This window comes from Selaginella moellendorffii, unplaced genomic scaffold, assembly GCF_000143415.4.
Source record: "Selaginella moellendorffii unplaced genomic scaffold, v1.0 SELMOscaffold_5, whole genome shotgun sequence".
Classification (NCBI taxonomy): Eukaryota; Viridiplantae; Streptophyta; class Lycopodiopsida; order Selaginellales; family Selaginellaceae; genus Selaginella; species Selaginella moellendorffii.
Window position 1 is genome coordinate 2,094,586 of NW_003314266.1, and position 19,506 is coordinate 2,114,091.

A 19,506-nucleotide genomic window follows, 5' to 3' on the forward strand; every position below is an offset into this window, starting at 1 on the left:
TGTCTTGCAGCCATGGAGGATGGCTTCAACTACTTCGCTACCAGGATCACAGTCCTGGCCACCACCCACCACTTTGGCTCCTCATCCTTGGCCACGTCAGTGCCAGCAGATTTAGTCTTGTGCTGTCTCTGATCTGGGCCTGCAAGATGCACAATAATTCCAAGTGAGTAGCGGCACACCAGGCTATTGAAGTTGTTAATAAGCATGATGGCTGGAAACGGGCAAGCTTGAATGGCTATGATGGATGGGGGTATGCCCCATCATATGGACCACATTATTCTTAAGATATAGAATCTATTTGGAGGATGCCGCTGTCAATGGTCTTGATTTACAAATAACACGCCATACCATGGACGGCTTGGAGACATGAACCAAGTACTTAAGCTGGTCCAAACACGCTCGGAGACAGGCTTGCAGCATATAACATGTACAGAAACGTGTTATGACATGACAGATATCTTCTTCTACTACAAGGAACCAAAGGGTCTATTAATGAATCTACTTAGCTAAACACATTTTGTATTAGTGATAATTATGAAAATTATAATTAAACATGTATTTATGCCTAATACAAATATTATAAAATATATTTTAAAACTTTTTGAATTGGTTTTTGGTTTGCTTAAGCAAACCTGTAGGAGGACTGAGATGGTAATGAATATACTTAGAATATGCTTGAATATTCTTGGATATTCTATCATCCAATGGTGGTTATTCATTTAGATTAATTTCATATTTATAATTTATAAACGTGTTTATAATTTATAAACTTTTCTAACCACTTTATATCATCATGAGCATACGTGGTTTTTGGAGCATGAGCCAAAGAAACTATATAATGTATAGTGCATTGGTTAAGCTCTATGTCCATAATGGCAATTACAAGGGAGCTCTCAAAGTTCCACTGCCAAGGCCCTCAATCCAGGATCTGCCATGAAGCAGAGAATCTAGAGCCAAGATGGACGAAGCAGCCATTGATCCACATGAAGGGTAGAATGAAAAATAGGAGGAGCACTCATAGAGGCCTCCCAGCCTCAATTGTGACAAGCATGAAGCATTGAAACCAGCTCAGGGATTTGAGTAGTGCCCCCTCGAGATCAATCATGATGCTATCGTCATTCCCGGCCGCTGCATTGTCCACTGGCTCCAATGGATTGCTCTTGTCCCTAGGAAGCATCAAGAAAATCATATTTGGACTAGTGAATTGATTGAGAATTGGCTCTCCCTGGAGGTTTGAGCTGAGAGCCACGATCCAGGATCAGAAACCCGCTATGGTGGTACTGATTGATTGCCCAGAATCAATCAATCAACCTGGAACGCATCTATGGATGGAGCTTAGATCTTCCTCAGTATGGCTCCCTATTATGTGAGTGGGCAGTGGGTAGAAAACAAAGATCAGTGGAGGACAATCTTTCTATTCCTATTCATTCCTCTTTTCTAAAGCGACTGATAGAGGGAGATTGTAGCAGCTGAGGAGTACAGTCAGGCTGCTTCTAGCTTCAGCTTGGTCGATGATGAGAAGTATCTGGCAAGGATGTTTACAAATGAGGAGAGTCAGTGCACGAAAAGGTTGAAAAGGTTCAGAAGCTGCCGAATTGGTTTATTGTCTACCGTAACCCTAAGTTTGGAAAAGTTGACGGATTTTAATTTTTAGCTCAAAGTTTTATTCTTTTATGTTTTTGATTCTTCAAAGTGAAGTCTAGTTTATTTTAGGATTTTTTTACTAGTATAAATTAACTAGAGGTAATTCTATTTAATCAATCACATAGATATGTCAGATTTGGATTGTGCTATGGATATTGTTCAGTCATCACCAGCTGAGGATTTGTCTACAGAATCAAATTCTTATGAAGGTTTGGTTTTTCTCTTTATTCCTTAGTATTTCTTGATTTATTTCTCTTTGGTTTTGTAGTTTCACAAGCAAAGAGGACAAAGTTGACCATCCTAAAAGCCACTATTGCATCACTTGTCTTTGAAAAAGCAAATTCAACCAAAATTCTTGAGCTGAAGGTTTTATCTACGTATGGTTTTGAAATCGTTTTTTTTCTGTAGTTTTGATTTGCTTTTTGCCTAGGTATGGAACTTATAAAGTTCATCTTGCAAAGAACACTCTGCGAAGTGCAAAATACTTAACTTATATAATGGATTGTACAGATATGCATGGCTTGCAAACTTTAACTATATATGGTGATTCATCCATGTGTGCATGATTATATAATAAATTTATGGTTGGTAAATGTTTCTCACTTACAAGGTTTGTAATTTTTTAAAAAAAAATTAACAAAATTATAATTCTCTCACTGCAGATGGGTTGAACAACAGAAAAACCCAATTTACCACCATGGAACTTCAGAAAAAGTTCTTTATATTACAGATTCTTCTATCATTCAAATTATAGATGATTTTGATGTTAAATTAAGATTACAGCCAACTAGAGGAGCTTCTATATCATCTTTAATGGCTACTAGAGTTTATCCACAAGCTATACATGTTGTTGTAATCAACACTGGTGTTTTTCCTAAAATAAAGATTGCTTCTTCTGATAATCCTTTGGACGTAACTATGGTAATGTTTTTTTCTATTTAATTTTCTATTTCTAAGATATTTTCACAGCTCTATATGCATCTGGAGCATGAAGAGCAATATCATCATATTGTAGCAGATTTATATGCTGGATATATGCCAAAGTTTTTATTTTTTAATATTATGAAAAGCATGAGTGCATCAGGTGATTTAGCAACACTTGGAAATACTTTATTTTTGCCACTAGTTGATTCAAACGAAATTCAGAGGCTCAATGAAGTTTATAAAACACACCGTGGTCTCACTTCTAAAGACAAGGTAATGTAAATTGTTTACATCTACTTTCAAATCTAACTTCCAATTATACAGATTAGTGGATATTTCATCCCTGACAACCAATAGAGTCTCACTCAAGCTGAAAGTCTTTGCTCATTTTGCTCTTTCACAATGTTAGAGCAGAGAGAAGATGGTTTTGTTGTTTGCGCAAAGTGTAAAGGGCGTTCCATCCCTCGTAAATCAGCTACAATAACTGGTTCTATTATATCAAATGACATGATGGAATATAGAGTTACAGTGCGTGATAAAATGGTGGATAAAATTTATAATTTGGATGAAGGGTCTATGGTCAAGTTTGCTATGGAGTCCCCAGAAAAGATTGCTATTTATCTATCTTCAAAACCAACAGGATTCTTTCTATTGAATGAGGCAAATATTATTGTCCATTTTGAGACACCAAACAATTCAGCTATGGAAATTGCCAACAACCAGATACAATTGTCTCTTGTCTATTTTTCAATTGCTTTCTCTATAATACAAATATCTATTCATGAAATCTTGCAATGCTTCTCTTAACAATTTCTAGATTTCAAAGCACACAAACTAGAAATCCCATGGCAACGACTCACAAGATTGTTGCTGATTGCATTGCACATTCAATTAGAGAACTAATATGTGAGAATGATCGTGCTCTTACTGGATCCTACTGGATAACTTACAAAAGAAAAACAAAACAGCTTAGAAGAAAGTTAAATGGGAAGGCACACATACATCAAAGGTTTGTTTTGGTTCTTGGCCCTCGATATCCATCTCTGGCAATGTTGAGCTCTCCTTCACCCTATAGTAGCTCAAAAGAAATCATTTCAAGTAGAACCTACATCAAGACATCTCACTTGACATTTTGAATAACTTTCTTTGGACTTGGCTACCTTGTCCAGAGCTGTCACTATCAGTAGAGCCTGAAGATGCTCTACTGACAGTGAAAAAAAGAAATCATTTCAAGTAGAACCTGCATCAAGGTATATAAAAAAAATGTCCTAACGAGAAAGAAAGTTACAAACTACTTCAAACCATCTTTACGTCCATCGACTTTTCAGGGACTTGTCATTGGATGTGCGAGGGTTTTCCACACCCAACCCTGTAAACTGAAAACATCATGCTAGATACCAGTCTCCATAGTGAGAACAATGTTACTTGTTTGTGGAATCATCCTGCCTAGTCGAAGATATCTCACTTGACATTTTGAATAACTTTCTTTGGACTTGGCTACCTCGTCCAGGGCTATCACTGTCAGTAGAGCCTGAAGATGCTCTATTGACAGTGAGAAAAAAAAATCATTTCAAGTAGAACCTGCATCAAGGTATATAAAAAAATGTCTTAACAAGAAAGAAAGTTACAAACTACTTCAAACCATCTTTGAGTCCATTGACTTTTCAAGGACTTGTCATTGGACGTGTGAGGGTTTTCCACAGCCAACCCTTGCACGTCCAATCAAAATCATTTCACATGGATTCTTGGGCAAGACCCAAGAATCCATGCGAGGTAGTGGCGTTAAACCCAAAAGAGATCTAGAAACAATACAATTGAGCAGGCAGTCAATTACCTAAGTATGCATGAGTCTGGTACTTGTGCTCACATTTCTCTCATAAGCCCATTTTAGGCCCATTTAAATAAAGACTTAATATAGCTTTAGGGCATAAATGGCTTTCAATGGAATAACATTGAGAAGTAAGTAAAAGGTCTTTGACTGGTCTAGATTATCAATTATCAGCCTTCACAAAGCTGTTGATTGAAAGATAGAGAATTAATACTTGCTGAAAGTAGGCTAAAAATAGTCCATTCGGTTCGATTGTTGAATCTCTTTAAACAATCTTGATCAGCTAAACAATCATAGAAAAAATTAATCTGGATGCACCCACCTATCCAGTGGGTGTAAGGACATCAAGGGCAATAAGGGCATTTAAGTATAAAGGGCAAAATTATGACAAAGAGAAAATTTGAATGGACAGAACTTTTAGATGCAAAATTGTTATCAATTCAAGGATCTGCAAAAAAAAAAGCAAAAGAACTAAAATTCAACCATAATATTGATTTAACTGAGCAACAAATTGTTTCTAGATACTATTATTTATCAAGAAAGAATAAAAATGAGCAAATAAAAACTATTAATATATCCAAAGAAAAACATGAAGAAAGTACTTTACAAAACCAATATACAACAGAAGAAGACAAAATACTTATGGAAACTTAGAACTCACAAAAACAAACAAATGAAAAAATAAATATTTTTCGACAAAGAACAGGGAGTACTATATCAGATGAAAAACTTAAAAGAAGAGTATATTATATTAGAAGTAAAGAAAAAAAATCAATAAAAGAGAAAGAACAACAAGAAAATGAATATGACATAAACAATCCAAAAAGTATGAAAGCATTACAAATGTATAATGAAGCTATACATGATATACCGATACATCCATGTAAAATATGTAAAAGACTTTGGTTTAAATATAATAAAAAACAAGAATATGCATGCAATCAATGTATGACAAATAAAGAAAAATATAAAAGTCCAGAAAAAATAAGAATGAATCAAATTGATCAATATACAGAACAACTAAATGATATTGAAGAGAAAATGATAGCTCTACGTATTTTATTTGCAAATATAACAATACCAAATCAACCTCAATGTCAGCAGCGCATAAAAGGAGGAATAATAAATGTCCCAACTAATATTAAACCAATAATTAATAAACTACCAAGAACATTTGAAGAAACACAAACAATAACAATTCAGCTGAAACGAAGATTAACTGATAAATATTATTATAAATATGGAATAGCCAGACCACATTATATTTATAATAGTATAAAACAATTACAAGAAACCGAACTATATAAGAAAAATAAAATTAATATAGATGAAAACTGGTTTCAACAAGCACAAAATTTAGATAATATAGATAATAACGCACAAATAATATTAGAAAACGAATTACAACAAGAATTAAATGAAGATGATGAAAGTGTAAATCTTATAGACAACCCTGATAATGAGATATTACCAACAGATACTATGGTAATTAGCTTCTTAGATGCAAATCAAATAGATAATTTTACAAATAAAGTTTTAGTTATAGCACCTAGTCAAGGACAACACCCATTAGGATTATTTGTAGATGAAAATGCTGAAGAAATGGCATATCCAAAACTATTTGGTGGAAAACCAAGACCATTAGATATAAAAAATAAATTTACATATCAAGAAATAATCCAATGGGAATTAATGAATGAGGATAGAAAATTTGCACGACATATTGAACATATATTTACAGCAGCAGTAAAAACTGAAATCAAATTTGTTAATCAAAATGCAGGTTTTAAATTAAGAAAATTTACTTATGAAGGAAGAAAAATCACATCAAAAGATGTGCTTGTAAATGGAAATATGGATAAAATATTAAAATCAAACATAGGTTTTAGAGATTTAAAAAATCTAAGAACATCACCAGATAATTTAGAAGCACTAAAAAAAGATGCATTTGCCATGATAAGACAATTAGGACCACCAACACTATTTTTAATTTTTAGTTGTTCAGAAAGACATTGGGAACCATTAATAAATGCTTTAAAACATTTAAATACAGATATATTACAAAAAGAAGAGATAGAAAATTTAAATGAAAAAGAGAAAATATATAAAATACTAAGAGCTGATCCAATCACCACAATACGATATTATGCACATAAAACATCAGCATTTAGAAAAATATTAATGTCCAATTATCACATATTTGGAAGGAAAGTAAAAGACTATATATTTGTAACACAATTTCAACAACGTGGTACACCACATGAACATGCACTAATATGGTTAGAAAATCCACCACAAACATTAGAACAAATAAAAGAATATGCTAATGAAAATATATGTACTGATTTAGAGAAACTACCAGATAATATAAAAGATGTTCAAACTCATAAACATAGAAAAACAAGTAAAAAATATAAAAATATAAATTGTAGATTTAATTACCCAATTCCTCCAATGCCACAAACAGAAATCTTAGAGCCTATAAAAGACATTACAAAACATGAAAAGGATTCATATACAATAATTTACAAAAAAATAAAAACAATACTAGAAGATAAAACTATAGATCTAAAAGATTTAGAGTTTGATGAATATTTAAAAATAATAGGAATAACATATGAGCAATATAAAGCTACAATAAGATCAACAATAACAAATACAAAAAAATTTTATAAACGAAAACCAAAAGACATAAACACAAATACTTTTAATAACAAATTATCAAATCTGTGGCAATCAAATGTAGATATACAAATTATTCTTGATCCATATGCAGCAGCATCATATTGTTTATCATACATTGCATGTATTGAAACAGAAATAACAAAGACATTATCAACTGTATTTAAAAAATGCCAAAAAGAAGGAACAAATGCATTTAATAGAGTTCGGTTATTAGGAAATAGCTTCATACGTGGTAGGGAAATGCCAATTCCACAAGCACTTTTTTTAATATTGTCAATCCCATTTCATCATATGTCTAGAACTGTAAAGTTCATTGATACTAAACCACAAGAACAACGAACAAAGCGTTTAAAAATGAAACAAGACCTTGCAAAAATGCAAGAAGATGAAACAGATATAGCAGTATCTGGACTAATTGAAAAATACATGCAAAGACCAGAAGAATTAGAAGATTTAACATTAGCAGAGATAACAACTGAATATATAATTGAAAAAGAAGTAACAACACGAAAACATAAAAAAAAAAATATAATTAGATATATAAACTTTAGTAAAGAAAAAGATCCAGAAAAGTGGGCATTTGAAAGATTAATCTTACATAAAAAATTTAGAAAAGAAGAAGATCTTAAAGAAATGTACACAACATACATGAATGCATATGAAGCAAATATGGAACAAATAAATGAAAAACAACATCGATACATATATAAAAAAGTAACAAATGAGAATGAATTTGATTGGGAGAATCCAGAACAAGAATCAAATAAATTATTAAAAGAACAAGCACAGTATATACAAGAAATAAACACAAACCAAACAGATGAATTTGATATAAAGAAAGATTTATTCAAAATGAAAATTAACAAAAAATTAAATTTAAATATAAAAGATAAAATTTTAACAAATACAACAATTATAATACAAGATGAATACCTTATGGAAACTAGTAAATATCACCAATTATTAAGAACTCTTAATAAAAAGCAAAGAATAATACATGATGACTTCATATTGAAAAAAATAAAACAACCTAACAAAAAATTATGCTTATTTTTAACAGGAGGAGCAGGAACTGGAAAATCAATGCTTTTAAATACACTTATAAAAACACTCAAACGATATTATAAAACAAACCAAGATATAAATAATGAACCAGGACAAACAATATTAATAACAGCACCTACAGGAAAAGCAGCTTGTAATATAAATGGTTCAACAATACATTCAGCTTTTGCATTTCGACCAGAAGCATCAAAACAACGTCAAACAATATTAACAAATGACACATTAGATAAATATAAAAGAAAGTTTTCAACAATAAAATGTTTAGTAATAGATGAAATATCAATGGTAAGTATAGAAATGCTACAAGATATAAATAGAAGATGTGAAAGCTTCAAAACAACATATGGAATAGACTTTGGTGGGATGGATTGTATATTTACAGGTGATTTCTATCAATTAAATCTTACATTTGAAGCACCAATTTATTCAACAAAAACATATAGACCTGAAAATGATGTCTCCATACACCACCCATGGAAAAATAATTTTAAAATCTATGAACTTACTGAAATAATGAGGCAAAAAGATGATATAATCTTTATAAAAGCTTTAAATAAAATAAAAATAGGAGAACAAACAGATAAAGAGCTAGAATATATAAATAAACAAGTCACTACAGATACATATAACACAGAATACTATTCTATATTTGCAACTAATGAACAAGTAAGAGAACATAATGAAAAAATAATACAACACATACAAGGTAAAGATATAATTATAGAAGCACAAGACAAACATGGAAATTCCTGTCCTACACATTTTTCGCTGCCAGATGACACAAGAAAAACACAAGGACTACATAAAATATTACATTTGAAAAAGAAAATGGCAATTGAAATAACACAAAATATAGCAACAGAAGATGGATTAGTAAATGGAGCAGATGGAGTATTACAAGATATAACCCAGATTGAAGAAGAACAAATAATGTGGATAGAATTCCCAAATATAAAAACAGGTGAAAAAACAAGAGCTAAAGAAAACATAACAATAAAGCAAAATAATGAAAAAAACTGGACACCAATAAAAAAAATAACAAGAACAATAAATATTACTAAAAATAAAAACTATGTTATAAGTAAAACCCAATTTCCAGTACAACCATGCGCAGGAAGAACAATACATAGAGCACAAGGATCAACAGTTATGCAATTAGGATATGACCCATATAAAACAAAATATCTAGGACAAGCATATACTGCATTATCAAGAGCACAAACATTAAAAGGGATACATTTATATAGACCAATTGAACATAAACATATTAAAATCAATAAAGATGCAGCTAAAGAAATAATAAGAATGACAACAGAAGCACCATGGCAAATTGATCTAATAGATTTACAAAAAGAAAAAACAGCTAAACAAACAATTATACAAGTTCTAAATACAAGATCTATTACTGCACATCAAGAAGATATAAAGAGTGATTCACAATTATTAACATCAGATATAATATGTATGCAAGAAGTAAGAACACAAAAACATGAGGATTTATATTTTAATAAATATAAATCATATATACATGAACAACCCCCACATATAGCAATATTGCATACAAATGACTACAAATCAGAAATAGTAGAACATTTAAAAACAGAAACAATGGCAATGTCATATGTATCACTAGAAAAAAATAAAAAACAATTACAGATAATAAATTTACATAGAAAACCTGGAACAAATATACATATATTCATAAAACAACTACAAAAATATATACAGAAAATAGATAATAAAAAACCAGTAATAATTACAGGAGATTTTAATATTGACTACCAAATAGAAGAAGTAAAACCACTTCAAACAATAATGGAGAAAGAAGGATATATACAAATAATAAAACACAATACACGTAATAATAAATTAATAGATCATATATGGATAAAAGATATAATATATACAAAAGCAGGAATAGCACCTGCATATTGGACAGATCATAACAAATTATATATCATAATAAAAAATATTTAAAAACAAAAGCAAACCAAGCGTTGCTGCAACGCAATGCGCAGCAATTTATTATAATAGTGGCTAATTAACAGCTTCTTGCTGTAGCTAAATCATTCTTCACATGAGTCAATTTATTGTCCTGCCAACTCAAAAACCTAGAGCTGTTACTATATAGTCCTATATTTCCAACTCAAAGAACAGGATGAAGTGGTGTGGATGGCACTCGTCACTGGGTTTGCACAGCAGAAAGATTGCAAGATTGCAAGCTTAGCATTAGATGGCATGAAGGTTTACATGATGGGGTTTAAGAGAAACTCTAGTAAAATGTGTTAGATCCAGCTTTAGTGTACCTTTCTTCTTTATTTCCTCGGCTTGGACAAAATTTTAAAGTTGGTAGAGCCAATGTTATGATCCAATGCAAAAAGACAAAAATCTAGTCTCCCTAGACTATGTTATACCACCCAACCACCCTTGACTTCTACTGTGGCACCTTTAAGAGTCTGGAAACTTCTGACACTTTTGCTCAATGCAGCATATCCAGGGAATTCAAATCATCACTACTTGTATTCGTTGAGGAGCTCCTTACCTGGTGGGAGCTTAGTGGGAAGAGTGCCAATCTCAAGATATCCCAGCAACATGGCCACAACGTCACTCATTGTTGGTCGAGCTTCCTCATGTTCTTGCGTACATAGCATGGCAACACGGAGCAGTCTAGAAACCTCCTCCACCACATAGACACTGCCCAGCCTCTTGTCAATGCATTCGCTCATCCTGTTTGCCATGACGAGTTTCCAAGACTGCAGCCATGAAAGCATTGGTTATCGGTTCTAATTTGATCGACTTACCAGTTGAAGTAAGAGCTCCTCTGCCGCTGGCGAGCTCTAGGACGAGGATTCCGTAGATAAAGACATCGGCTTTGGCTGTCAATCGCCCTCGAGTTGCGTACTTGGGTGCCATGTATCCACTAGAAGAATGGCGTGAGTTTTGTCCAGACTGCGGAAGGAAGAGGATTACAATGTGCCGGCCACCTTTGTACTCATGAAGCTTTTGTCCAAGTTTGATATCCCAAAGTCGGAGATCTTTGGCTGCAGCTTGATGTTGCTGGCTTTGATGTCTCCGTGGATAACCTGGACATGGGACTCCTCGTGCAAGTAAGCAAGACCACGAGCTATCCCAATGGCAATTTGAAAGCGTGACTGCCAGTCAACGAACGCGTTTGATCCAGAACCTGCGGATAAAGCTTATCGTTAGAAAGAATGGAGAGAAACAAGGATTATTACTGAAGAGCGCTCGGTCAAGGCTGCCTTTGTTGAGGAAGTCGTAGACGAGCAGCCTTTCATCTGCCTCAACACAATAGCCTTTGAGCCTTACAAGATTTCGGTGCTGAATTCCCATGATAATGATGATCTCGTTCACGACCTCTCTTTTGCCTTGGTTAGACTGCAAGGAGAGCTTCTTCACTGCTACTTGCGAGCCACTGTTTAAGGTGGCCTACAAGAAACAAGATAGTTCTAGGCGTGCAACTTCACAGAATAAAGAACTAACCTTGTAAACAGTTCCAAATCCACCTTGTCCAAGCTTGTTCTTCTCGCTGAAGCTATCAGTGGCTAGAGACAAATCCTGGTACTTGAACACAAGAGGACCTTCAATGCTTCCTGTTGTCAACGAAGCAAACCACGTCAAAAACGGGAAGAACACTCGAGAGAAAATAACACTTACTTTCGATGTCGGTATCGTCTCCACGCCTCTGGCGCCAAACCAACTTGGTATGTATCCTCCATCTCCATATGGCAAAGCCAGCAACACCCAAGAGCAAACAAAGTCCCACTGCTCCTCCCACGAGTCCCCATGGCCAAGAAGAGGAACTGGATGCTCGAGCCGGAGGAGAAGAACTTAATGGAGGTATTGGAGCTAGCGCAGGAGCTGAAACATTCGGACCCAGCACCCCCAACACACCTACAAGCACAAGCTTCTCATACGAGATGCATCTAGTGATATTAGAGAAACTTACTCATTTTGACCAGCTCGGCAGTAAAGTTGTAGTTCTCGAATCTCAAGCGGCAACGATTGGAGGTGTCGTTGATCCAAAGCACGCCACCCACGGCAAGAGAAGCCACTTGCTGGAACTGACTGTAGGCCTGCTGGATGCACGAGGCGCAGCTTGTCTGATCCGACATGTTGTAGCAGCCAATGTGGCCGTGAGTGGTGTCGGGGAAATCACCATAGCCAAGGCATGAAGCGAATCCATTGGGAGGATTGTGCTCATAGAGGAACTGGATGACCGTCTCCACATTCTTCTGGAACTGGCTCCCTTGGGTGGTCTTGCGGGTGGCGTTATACACGACACCAGGTTTGGCGTCGCTGCTTGGCTCGTCGGGTGGAATGCCTTGTGCTGCCGAGCGATCGAGCAAGAACAGGGGAATCATCCATAGCAAGATCAAGAGTGCCATTGCTGTGCTTCACGCGGCTGAGCCAAAGAGAGTATGTCAAGTCCAAAGCTAGCAATGTTAATATTAAAGTTTAACATTAATTTAAAATAAAAATTCTTTTATCCTTTTTCTTAATTATAACGAAAGAAAATACGACTGGATAAGCATACGTGTCATATCTGCGGCTTCCTATTGGCACAATCCGAATCTTTAGAATATGCTTCATCAATGGAGGGTTTTCTCGCGGAGCCGGTTCGTTGTTGGCTATGGCAGCAGCGGCAATGGCATTCTCCTCCTCCTTCCTGCGACTTCCCAAGATTTACGCTCCACAGCAGGTACCGCAATCGCCTCCTTCAGCTAGAAATCTCTCAGGGGTAGCAAGATCAAGCGTGGAGCATTCCAATCCCATTAGAATGATCCAGGAAGAAAAGTTGGAGAGCCCACCGTCGCTCTCGCGGAGGCAAGCGGTGTTGGCTTCCACCACCGGCATTGTGTTGGCGGGGATGATGGAGCTCCATCCCTGCGCGGCATTGGCAGACTTCATCGAGGATTACAAATCGGACACCGAGGCCGTGATTGCCAAGGTGAAGGAGACGCTGGCGCTGGAGAAGACCGATCCGGCAAAGCCCAACGCGGTGGCGAGCCTCCGGCAGAGCTCAAACTCTTGGGTCGCCAAGTACCGGAGAGAGAAGAGCGTCGCCGGGAAGCCCTCCTTCAGCAACATGTACTCGGTGCTCAACGCCATCTCCGGGCACTACATTAGCTTCGGGCCCTCGAGCACCATCCCGGCCAAGCGCCAGCAAAGAATCCTCGAGGAAGTGAAAGACGCCGAGAAGGCGTTGAGTAGGGGACGATAGAACAAGGCTTTGACCAATAATCAAAATCTGGCATATTCACTGAACGATGCCAAGAAATTATGGACTAATTTAGGTGGTTTATGGACAGTAGATGGAATAGTTTAAAACCCTTAAAACCTTTGCAAAACACGAGCCTATACCTGAAAGCAAGGCAGTGCCAGGCTTTGCAAGCGAATCGAATACCTGGTGTGTGCTCTGCACCGAGCGTATGAATCCTGCAGCAAGCACGGGATGATCGCGTTCTCGTCTGTGATTCCACGCCGGCATATCTCCGAGCGGGTGGTGACCATGGTGCCGCTGGCCTTGAGAACAGCCACGAAGCTCTGAGTGTCCGGCTCGTTTGATCGTCCATAACCATGAACGCTAGCTCTTCTTCTCCACAATCTGCGAATCCTGTATGAGCGCGTTCCATGTAACCAAGTCGCGGTTCCAGCACCAGCAAAGCGTCAGCCATGCTCCCACACTTTGCATACGCGTCTACCAAAGTGTTCTTTATGAAACCATCCGCCGGTAAAGCGTGCACGGCCATGGATTTCTCCACCGAGACTGGCTTCATCATCGGACTCCTCCAATCCCAAACTCGTACAAGCCATACACGAAAGTGTGACCATCAAAATGGAAGCTTGTGCTACACTCCATACTTGCACGAGCTCACGTTGGCCATTCTCGGCGTATGAGGGAGTTCCAGGAGACGACGCTATGGAAATCCATTCTGGCGAAGACTCCCACCATGGATGCTAACCAGCGTGTTTGCAATGTAAATGCCAGAGTCGTGTCCATTGTGGCGAGGTGAAAGAAGAGCTTTCAAAGAGGAAGGAGAAGAATAACTTACAGAAAAACTGCATTCTAGCCTTGCTTGAACAACTTGAGAACGCATTTTCGCATCGCCGGTCAAGTTTGTATTGAGTTCGATGATATCAGAGCGAACTTAACACTATTGTGAAAAACAATTCTTATCAGTGTTTGACTACTAACTTGTTTTCTCTTGCGCAGCTAGGCTCAGGATCTAGCACGAAACATCAAAAGCCTGCAAAGATTAAACAGCCACAAAGTTTCCAATTCAAGTATGGCCAAGCGAGAGATAGTTCTCTCGAGACGAAGCTAAGAGCCATCTCCCATGCGACTCTGGAAATCCAGTTTAGAAGAATAAACCACTTCTAGAGTTGGACTCTTACTGCCGATAACTGAAGGAAAAGATCAGAGGACGTCAATCTTTTATAGAACGACGTCACATCGTTTTGTTCATCAGGCTCAAGAACTGACACAAAGTTCTTCCAAGAAAACGGGAAGATTGAGCTTCCACCGCCATGGTAAAGAAAAGTCCACACTTTCACCTGTTTGTAGATCCAATCGGGCGAAACAAGCTGTGATATAAGCGCAGTGACAACTCCCGGATAAACTTGTGTGTAAGCAAGTCCTACCGTCTCTCCCGAAGAACCACCAAGAACAAGCCATCTTTCGAAAAGAAAAAACAAAGAACGAACACGTTGAAATTGTTTTGGGTTTCAGTTCTTCATGGAGGTCCAAGAGCTGGATGCACGCGAAGACACGCACAGTTCTTCGATCTCAAGCACTATCGTGTGACCCTACTAAAAACTTTAAATTCTAAACTCTTAATACATGCTATTCCCTTGATTTGTATCAACAAGGCAAATGGGAAGAGATCCAAACGGAATTGATTCCAATCTCTTTGAACATGGAGATGGTAACATTGGCAAATTTATAGACTTGTTTGATTGTTTTGATTGATATAAAAAAGTGGTATTTCGATTGATGATATGGGGAACGTTACTATCTAATTTTTTGTGGGAGGGGGGCCACCGGTAGCTTGCTACCACGTGTCATTTTGGCCTTACACCAACCCCGTTTAAAGTTTAATTCTAAGAAGCATAGTTGTTGATTTAGGGTTTATGGGCAATTTTTTTAGGGTAGTGGTGGTTCATGGGCGATCCTGGCTCAACATGAATGGAGCTTTTTCAATCGCTCCAATATCCTCGAAACGATCAATGCTTTGAGGTAATCTCCCAGCTCGTCACTGCCTTGAAATCGTGCAGGAGCTCCAGAGACCTCCCAAAGGGAAGGCTCGTCCACGCAAACGCCGCTCACAATGGACACGACTCCAACATTTACATTGCAAACACGCTGCTCAGCATGTACGCTAAGTGTGGAGCCATGGTGGACGCTGCTCGAGTCTTCGCCAAAATGGATCGCCACAGCATCGTCTCCTGGAACTCGCTCATCCTGGGATACGCCGAGAACGGCCAAGGCGAGCTCGCGCTGGTTCTCTTTGCAAGCATGGAACGCAGGACAAGCTTCCACTTTGATGGTCGGACTTTCGTGGCTGCGCTGAAGGCTTGCACGAGTTTGGCCGTGGAGGAGTCCAAAGCTTCCGGCAGCAAAACGATGGTGAAGCCTGTTTCACTGGAGAAATCCATGGCTGTGCACGCTCTCGCGGCAGCCCGAGGCTTTCAAGAGGATGTTTTCGTGAAGAACACTTTGGTGGACGCGTATGCGAAGTGTGGGAGCATGGCCGACGCTTGGAGAGTTTTTGCCGGTGCTGGGAACCGCGACTTGATTACCTGGAACGCGCTCGTACAGGGATTTGCAGACTGTGGAGAAGAACAGCTAGCTTTCGAGTTTCTCTCGATGATGGAGGTGGAAGCTCTTCGAGCGGATGGTTTGAGCTTTACTGCCGGTTTTAAGGCCTGTGCCGGGCTGGCCGAGAAGGAACAAGGCCGGGAGATCGACGGGACGATGGTAAAGACCAAGGCTCTCGAGAAAACCATGGCTTTGCACGTCCAAGCTTCTCGCAAGAACTTAGACTCGCACGACATCATGGTGGGGAACGCTCTGGTTGACGCCTATGCCAAGAGTGGGAGCCTCACGGACGCGAGCAGGGCCTTTGCGAGGATCCAGAAGCGAGACTTGGTGCTGTGGAACACGCTCCTCGCGGGACACGCGTCAAACGAGCAAGGAGAGGAAACTTTGGATCTCTTCTTCCAGATGATCATGGATGATCACACCGAGCCGGATGCTCGGAGCTTCGTGGCTGTGCTCAAGGCCAGCGGCACCATGGTCGCCTTGAGCGCCACCCGGTTGATCCACTCGGAGATATGCCGGCGTGGAGTCGCGGACGAGAACGAGATCATCGCGTGCTCGCTGCTGGATTCATACGCTCGGTGTGGAAGCATGCAGAGCGCACTCCAGGTATTCGATTCGCTTGCAAAGCCTGACTCGGTGCTGTGGACTGCGTTGCTTTCAGGATATAGCCGCGAGGGAAACACCCGGCTCGTGTTTGAGACGTTCTGCGCGTTTCTCGACCAAGGCTTTCGTCCAAACAGTGTGACTTTCGTGTGCCTTCTCACGGCGAGCAGCCACGCCGGCCTGGTCGCCAAAGGCCAGGCGATCTTCCAAGCGATGGAGCTAAAGTTTGGGATCCAGCCAGGGCCGGAGCACTACCTATGCATGGTGGATCTCTTGGGACGCGGTAACAGGCTAGACGAAGCCGTGAAGATGGTGGAAGCCATGGAAGATGCTACAGTCGGGCACTGGATGACCGTCTTGGGGGCTTGCAAGAAGTGGAAGAACGTAGAGATGGCAAAGCTCGCTTTCGAAAAGGTCGTGGAGCTGGACGAGAGAGATCCTGCTGCTTACTCGCTCATGCTTGCGACTTATGCGAGCTTGGGGATGTGGCAGGAGATGCCGCGAGTTTACGAGATGAGGAGGAAAGGTGGCGGGCTTGCGAGGCCGGGATTGAGCTGGTGGACGGACGAGACGGGGGCAGTGCACAAGTTCGTGGCCGGGGACGTGCGGCATCCACAGATGGAAGAGATCCAGCGAAAGTTGGGAGAGCTCGCGGTGAAGATGAACGAAAAAGGCTACGTTGCGGACTTGGCGAGCGCTGCGAGGAAGAGAGCTTCCGATGCCGACAAGGAGAGGTCGCTATGTTGTCACAGTGAGAGGCTGGCGATCGCGTGTGCGCTCGTGAATTCCTCCCCCGGGACTACGATCAGGATTGCGAAGAACTTGAGAGTTTGCGACGATTGTCACTCGGCGACGGCGTTTTTTTCCAGGATTGAGCGGCGGGAGATCATTTGTAGGGACTCGAGCAGGTTCCACGCGTTTCGCGATGGTGCTTGTTCGTGTGGAGACTTCTGGTAAGATTAAAGAGGTACTTTCATTCGCAAAAACGTTTTCCATTGCAACTCTAAGCTAAGAACTTGTTTGTAGCTAAAACAAGCTCTCTTGCTATACCTTTCTCATACATGGAATGGCCAGAATCTCCCACTGCGAGTATCACCAGTTTAAAACCTTTGCGAAAAGCTTCTCAAGCATACCGATTTTCAGCTCAGCCTCTGGCCACGCGCAGTGAAGGTCGACCGCATTCTGGAAAGACGAAGCTTCCTGTAAGAACTAGCAGAATGGGAAGGAAAGAATCGCGAATGACTCACAACAACGGGACAGACAAAATCGTAGCGACCATGGATGATCACACAAGGAATGTGTCTGATCCTCCTTACTCCTTCCAAGAGCTGCTGGTCTTTCAGGAATCCGTTTCTCATCTGTGGATGTGTTAGCAATGAAACAAAGAAGAAGAGAAAGAGAAAAAAGGAGAAGAACTTACAGAGTAATGGCATTCTAGCCTTGCTTGAACAACTTGAGAAGGCATTTTTGCATCGCCGGTAGGAAGCCACTCAAGAGTTTGATGATCTACGAAAAAGAACATGCAATGGTCGTGAGAAACAATTCTTATCAGTGTTAGACTACTAACTTGTTTTTTCTTCCGCGGTTAGGCTCAGGATCTAGCACGAAACATGAAAAGCCTGCAAGTATTAGAAGCAACAAAAAGATCAAACAGCCACGAAGGATTACAGCAATACTCTTACTTTTCCGGAAGGATTCGAGTATTGCTCTCCATTCCAAGCGAGCGATTGTTCTACTGAGAAGAAGCTAAGAGCCATCTCCCATGAAAACCAGGCCCGACTCTGGAAATACCAGTTATTTTAGAAGACGAAACGAGAGCTGGATTCTTACTGCTGATAGCTGGCGGGAGGGATCAGAGGAAGTCAATCTTTTGTAGAACGACGTCAAAACATCGTTTTGTTCGTCCGGCTCAAGAACTGACACGAAGTTCTTCCAAGAGAACGGGAAGATCGAGCTTGCACCGCCCTGGTAAAGAAAAGTAAGGTGAAAAAAGAAAAGAAAAACTCTAAGCTCAAGTCCAAACTTTCACCTGTTTGTAGATCCAATCGATCTCCCTCTGGCGAAACAAGCACACTCCTCGCAATATAAGCGCATGGACAACTTGTGGATAAGCTTGTGCGTAGGCAAGTCCCAGCGTTGCACCCCAAGAACCACCAAGAACAAGCCATCTTTCGATAAGAAAAAACAAAGAAAGAACGATTGAGTGACGAGATCCTTCTTGGAGAGTTGAAAGTAAAGAGAGAAAAGTTCCAAGATGACGAACCTCTCGACGTTCAAATGCTTCCGTAGCTTCTCCAGATCATCCACAAGGTCCCAAGTCGTGTTCTCTTGGAGGCATCCTTTCGGCGTGGATTTGCCACAGCCTCTCTGATCAAGCAGCACAATGTGATAGCGCTGGGAATCGAAGAACTGTGCATGCCTTCGTGTGCATCCAGCTCCTGGACCTCCATGAAGAACTGCAAAAAAAATTTTTAAAAAAAAATCCACTTGAGAACTCACAGATTTCTACGCAAGTAAGACGCTCGATCGATCACCACTTACACACGGCTGATTGTCCGCAACGATTTCCAAAAGTCTCATAGTAAATGGTGTGGAGCTCCGAGACTTTGAGGTAGCCATTAGAGATGCTGGAGCTGGGAGCAAACAAACTGGAAGAAACCGCGGCTCTACAAACAAAACGAAACATAAAAGACTTTGGGTCGATGGGTAGCAAACCTGGAGGATTGGAGCGACACATTTCTATGGTGGTGATGGACATAGCCGCCAGTGGAACCAAAGAACACCATCGCCATTCTTGGAAGAACTTAGGTCCTTCCTTTTGGAGCCAAAACGAGAAAATGCGGTGAGCGTGGATCGAACACGCGACCTTCAGATCTTCAGTCTGACGCTCTCCCAACTGAGCTATCCCCGCTTA

General features: G+C 39.6%; 3 protein-coding genes and 1 non-coding gene across 4 annotated transcripts; 2 read left to right on the forward strand and 2 right to left on the reverse strand.

The window, feature by feature from the left end:
* The first annotated feature begins 12,629 nt into the window (after positions 1–12,629).
* Positions 12,630–13,456, forward strand: LOC9660217 (photosystem II repair protein PSB27-H1, chloroplastic). Its single transcript, XM_002964825.2, has one exon. It carries the CDS (start codon positions 12,798–12,800, stop codon positions 13,386–13,388), a length of 591 nt encoding a protein of 196 aa, XP_002964871.2. The 5' UTR covers positions 12,630–12,797; the 3' UTR covers positions 13,389–13,456.
* A 605-nt stretch (positions 13,457–14,061) lies between these two features.
* On the forward strand, positions 14,062–17,549 carry LOC112344716 (pentatricopeptide repeat-containing protein At3g26782, mitochondrial-like). The gene is made up of 2 exons (XM_024670032.1): positions 14,062–14,177; positions 15,443–17,549. Exons 1-2 carry the CDS (start codon positions 14,062–14,064, stop codon positions 17,547–17,549), a joined length of 2,223 nt encoding a protein of 740 aa, XP_024525800.1.
* On the reverse strand, positions 17,547–19,430 carry LOC9659028 (probable proline iminopeptidase). The gene is made up of 11 exons (XM_024669550.1): positions 19,308–19,430; positions 19,134–19,258; positions 18,856–19,048; positions 18,622–18,760; positions 18,423–18,557; positions 18,275–18,373; positions 18,160–18,190; positions 18,013–18,098; positions 17,840–17,950; positions 17,726–17,774; positions 17,547–17,675 (listed from the first exon to the last, which is right to left on the reverse strand). The coding sequence occupies exons 1-11, from the start codon at positions 19,382–19,384 to the stop codon at positions 17,596–17,598; spliced, it is 1,125 nt and encodes a 374-aa protein (XP_024525318.1). The 5' UTR covers positions 19,385–19,430; the 3' UTR covers positions 17,547–17,595.
* On the reverse strand, positions 19,431–19,503 carry TRNAF-GAA. The gene has a single exon. It is a non-coding gene; the product is annotated as a tRNA-Phe (tRNA).
* Positions 19,504–19,506: the final 3 nt, after the last annotated feature.